The 5,000-nt window shown below is 47.7% G+C and overlaps 2 protein-coding genes across 8 annotated transcripts in view; one reads left to right on the top strand and one right to left on the bottom strand.

Annotated features, from left to right (window-relative positions):
- The window catches only part of LOC308103807 (tRNA-splicing endonuclease subunit Sen54-like), a gene marked incomplete at both ends in the record, with an annotated part of 1,572 nt that extends 322 nt beyond the window's left edge, over window positions 1–1,250 (top strand). Inside the window, one exon of the mRNA XM_080453981.1 lies at window positions 1–1,250. This exon is cut by the window's left edge and continues 322 nt beyond it. Within this exon, the coding sequence (XP_080310107.1) occupies window positions 1–1,250 (1,250 nt within the window).
- Window positions 1–5,000, bottom strand: part of lama2 (laminin, alpha 2) — a 316,273-nt gene that overhangs the window by 130,173 nt on the left and 181,100 nt on the right. For all 7 annotated transcript variants that reach the window (XM_080453619.1, XM_080453620.1, XM_080453623.1 and 4 more), the window contains exon 21: window positions 4,010–4,221. In XM_080453619.1, the coding sequence (XP_080309745.1) occupies window positions 4,010–4,221 (212 nt within the window). The remainder of the gene's footprint in view (window positions 1–4,009; window positions 4,222–5,000) is intronic.

Raw genomic sequence — 5,000 nt, 5'->3', positions numbered from 1 at the left:
CCAACGGGAAACAATATCTGCTCCCGGAGGAGGCTCTGTACTTAATGGAATGTGGAGACCTGCAGGTGTTTTATCATGACCTTCCTCTATCCATCCAGGAAGGATATGAAAGGTTTCTGTCCCCCAAGACACTCACACTGCAGCAGTATCAGGTGTTTGGGCATTTGAAGAGACTCGGCTACGTTGTGAACCGGTTCGATCCCAGTACGGTGCCATCTTCAGACGAGGACCAGCCGAACCTGTCACCTTCTAACCCCCAAGCGAGGAAGCGCAGTGACAGCACCTCCCCTATGCCAAGCCACACAGAGGCTGAGGAGGAATCCCTCTGTGACAGAACAGAGGTGGGTGAGCATGACAACAGAGATGAGAAGGATGACACTCCAGAGTCTCCTGCAGACCCCCCAACCCCTGAGACCTCAGAGACCCAGAACGTGCTGCAAACTGACCCCAGTCCCTGCCCCTGCAAAGGTTGGTGGGGGACTTCCGTAGACGCGTCCACAGAGGCCGCACCAACAGAGCCGGCGGATCAGTCCCCCAGGGCCAACTCCTCTTCTCCACACCGGGACTTTCACTCCGTTCCCTTTCCAGACCTGGGCTCCGGGAGGAGTTCTTCCACAAGGCTGCCCTCCCCGGACCCTTCCCTGCTGCCTGGGCCTCTGGCCGTGGGTGACTGTGACGTCGCCCCCTGGCTGCAGAGGCTTAACCTGGTTACGGTGAAGATGTCGGCGGGGGAGCAGAGGTGGGACGAGGACAGGGACAGGAGGGACGTCAGCGAGTACAGAGAGGTGCAGCGCTGCAGCAACTGGACCGAGTATCACCAGCTGCAGGACAGGAGGATACGGAGTCGGCATGGCAACAGACTTCCCCACCTATGGGAGGGATCTGTCGTTCCCTTGCACGACCCTAACAACTACACCCCGACGGCGGAGCTGCTTGAAAGAATCAGCGTGGTCAAATCATCAAACCGTCTGGACGGAGCGTCCGGTTTGACGGCCGACAAGGAGTGGAGGGTTTGTTTCAGTGTTTACCATACCGACACGGCGGCCGACTTCAAGAAGAGCGACCCGGGGAAACCCTGTTCCCGCCTGTGTGTCTGCAGTTTCCAGGGTCCAGTGCCTGACCTGCAGGCTGTCAAAGCGCTGGCCTTCCAGAGCAGGGAGGTTCCTGTCACTTTTGCTGTGGTGGACCATGGTGACATCTCCTTCTACACCTTCAAGGACTTCCATCTACCCACTGACGTGTTCCCCTGAGGACAACGACCCAACAACACCACAATCCCTCTCTGACGTTCTACCCACAGTGCCTATGTGTACTGTACTGTACATACTGTACATACACACTGCATCCGAAATAACCACTCCGTATGCTCTTATTCAGGATAGACTGTATAATATCCTTATTTGCGTGCCTTTTACTACTTAAGCCCTATTCAAAAACCTTCAAAAGTACGTCACGATGTGACCCGTTGTGAGCTTTGAGCTAATTTTAACACATTGGGTGCCAGAGGTTTATTAAAATATTATACGTTGAGTGCCTGCATTTCTTCCATCCACTTGCGTTATACGTTTCGTGCTGCAGAAGCCCCGACGCGGAAGTGCATGTAAACAAAGCGTGCGTGCGAGACGGCGGAGGGTCCCGACTAACGCCTGGAACAATAATATTTCCAACGCGATCCTCCATTGCAGCGTGATCGCCGATCGGAAACGGCTCGTTTCCACCACATTAAAAAGAAATGGAGATATTAAGCTTTTAGTCAAGGAGATAACATTGGTCCGGACCGTTTTTGGCATTCAATGTGTTAATAAAAAAAAAAAATGAACTTTCTTTTTTTAAATCCCTATCAATTTGAAGTTCAAAACGTTCAGCTACCACTAACGTTAATAAAGTCGTTATCAATCAGAGATTCAAATTGACCAATTGGCATCATCCTTAATGAACTGCATTTGCTTATACGATAACACACGATAAAACAGTGTGCAGCTACGTTGTCGGAAACGCTGTTAAAACGTGATTGCATCCCTCAAACAAACAACTTCCCGTTCCAGTTACTACTTGAAAAAGAATTTGACCTCGCTCTTTTGACTGTCATGGAAGAATTTCAATTCAAATCCCAATTCGACCAACCGAACCCATTTATTGACTGGGCCTCTGTGTAGTTGCAGACCACTTACCACTTAATCCCCCCCTCCAAACAAAAAGGAGAATACTCACATCCCCACCACTTCTGAAAGAACTAACAACGTCAGAAAGCATAAATCTAAATCTAAAAATGACGGTTTAAAACGAGTTAATGAGTTAAAACCTTGCAGCCTTATTAGGACAGACACAAAATGTCTCCCGTGTCCAACAGTTGCGGATGGGACTGATGACAAGCGGTGAGAAAGTAAAGGATTTTGTACAGTCTATTACAGCACAGACACTCTCCCTGAACTCTTCTGCTCCACTCAATAAAACTCATTAAGACTGAAAGAAACACAGAGAGAAACAGAGCAAGCGAGAGAGAGAGAGAGAGGTAGAGAGAGAGTTAGTGAGTGAAGTAGGCAGAGGCATTGATAGACTGACACAGCGTATCAGAGAGAGAGAGAGAGAGAGAGAGAGAGAGAGAGAGAGAGAGAGAGAGAGAGAGAGAGAGAGAGAGAGAGAGAGAGAGAGAGAGAGAGAGAGAGAGAGAGCGAGCGAGCGATGGAGAGAGAGAGTAGTTGTCTTTTAATAATTCCTGGTGGCCCTTTGTCATTCTCACAGGATCGATAGCGGCCCTCCATCCCACAGACACGAGCAGCCGATCAGCGCTGTAGGAGAGCCATAGATCAGGCTGATTAATCGATGGCCATTAGCTGGCTCGGAGAGGCGGAAACAAACGCACAGAACAATGGACTATCAAATGCACATTAATAGTCTCTGCCTCTCTGCCCGCCTGTCTGTCTCTGTGTCTGTCTGTCTGTCGGTCTGTGGAATTTCATGTCCAGCTCAGGTATGTATTCCTGTCTGCCTGTCTGTGACAGACAGCATCTTAATGTAGAGCACAGGTGTTAATAAAGATTTACACAAACAAGTGCCATCTGTGCACTCACCGCCAATACCATCTCTGATCTCTCCCTCTATTGTCCTATACCTCAAACACTTTATCACTCTCTCTCTCTCTCATTCCTCTCTTCTTTTGTCGCCACCTTCTCTGTTTTTCATTATTTCCCTGTCCATATTCTTTAATACGGCAGTCAGTTGGTTGGTCTGATATTACACCACCCACAGCTGCTCGCTGCCTCTCACGTACTGTACAACACACACACCAACATATACTGTGTGTGTAATTGAACACACACACACACACACACACACACACACACACACACACACATACGCACACGCCTTCCAGATGGTGAACAGTGGAATGAAAGACAATTCCCAGCCTAAAAAATGACATTCATAGTAAAGGGTAAAATGGTCCATACTTTCTTCTGTCACTTTTAAACGATATGCTCTAGTGACAGCATGTCAGCCCACTTCTGCCTTGTTAAATGATGTCCTGATGGGCTGAATAAACCAATATGTAAGATTTATGAGTCATTGTAATCTACAGTATGGTGAGTTATTTTTGGGCGGTGAAACCGCCCCTATATGTAAGGTTTGGACAGGGGGTCCCATTGCACCCCCCCAACCCTGTGCTGTGATTGGCCACCATTGTACCCCCCTAACCCTGCACCGTGATTGGCCAATCACAGTCTATTCAGGACTGTGATTGGCTAGTGAAACATGACACATGTGCATAGCCCTATAAATAGGACTATGCACTTAAAAAAAAACACTTTAGGGGTGTACAATGGTTGGTCCACAATATTACTTTTCTTCCATCACTTCTTCCATCACTGTGATGACCACTGTGACCACACCGCCCACTTCACACTGGGTGTGATTTTTTACACAGTATACAGTATATATGTATGTGAATGTATGTATGTATGTGTATGTCCAGTATGTATTGTATACATACAAAGGTATGATGTCTACTTACGCTGGCAGTTTCTAGCATTGATGGCGTCACCATAGAAGCCCTCAGCGCAGGTGTCACAAGCCGCACCCCCGTAACCTTGGCGACAGTGCAGACACTGGCCGGTGATTGGATCACAGCTGCGGGGCGTGTCTAAGTCCAGGTTGTCATGGCAGTCGCACGGTTGACAGGAGCTTCCCGGCACGGTGGGCTGGCCGAAGTAGCCATTTGTGCAGCTAGGGGGAAGCAGAGAGAACACATTATGGAAAACACATTATGGAATACAATAATGTACCGTACATACACACATTAAAACACACATTATGACTGTAAACATATATACACACAGACACACACATTGATAAATAAATATACAATCGTACACACATTAAGAAACACATTTTAAGGAATACACACACACACAACACACACACACACACACACACACACACACACACACACACACACACACACACACAGTATTAACGCACGCACGCACGCACACGCTCTCATACTTGAGGGTTCCACACTGGGAACTGAACTGAAGCTCCAAAAGCATTGACTGTGAGGTGCCAAATAAACCGAGCTCCATAAGAAATGTCAATAAAAGCATGACCATCAGCAGAGTCTAATCAGCCTGCATGTATGCAAGCAGTCGATTCCAGCGCATCACACTGTTCATTAAGTACAGTCACCTTTGGCTTAAATTCCAGCAATTGCACAGAATTAATTTTGAACATCAGTGTCATGCCTTTTATCTGTCTGGAAGATAAAGAGTGACAGACTTGTACTCCGGCAGCATAGCTAATGAATGCACACACACCCACACCCCACACACACGCACGCACACGCACACGCACACGCACACGCACACCAAATGCTACCCTAATCTGATGAGAAGATGAGAGGAAATGTAGAACACATTTCAATAAGGCTTATTAAAGTTACTCAGAGGAAAACAAATGTACACACACACACACACACACACACACACACACACACACACACACACACA

The sequence above is a fragment of the Gymnoscopelus braueri genome (assembly GCF_963280865.1).
Source record: "Gymnoscopelus braueri genome assembly, chromosome: 16".
Taxonomy (NCBI): domain Eukaryota; kingdom Metazoa; phylum Chordata; class Actinopteri; order Myctophiformes; family Myctophidae; genus Gymnoscopelus; species Gymnoscopelus braueri.
The sequence above is the reverse complement of the archived record's forward strand: the minus strand, read 5'-3'. Positions and strand labels throughout refer to the sequence as shown.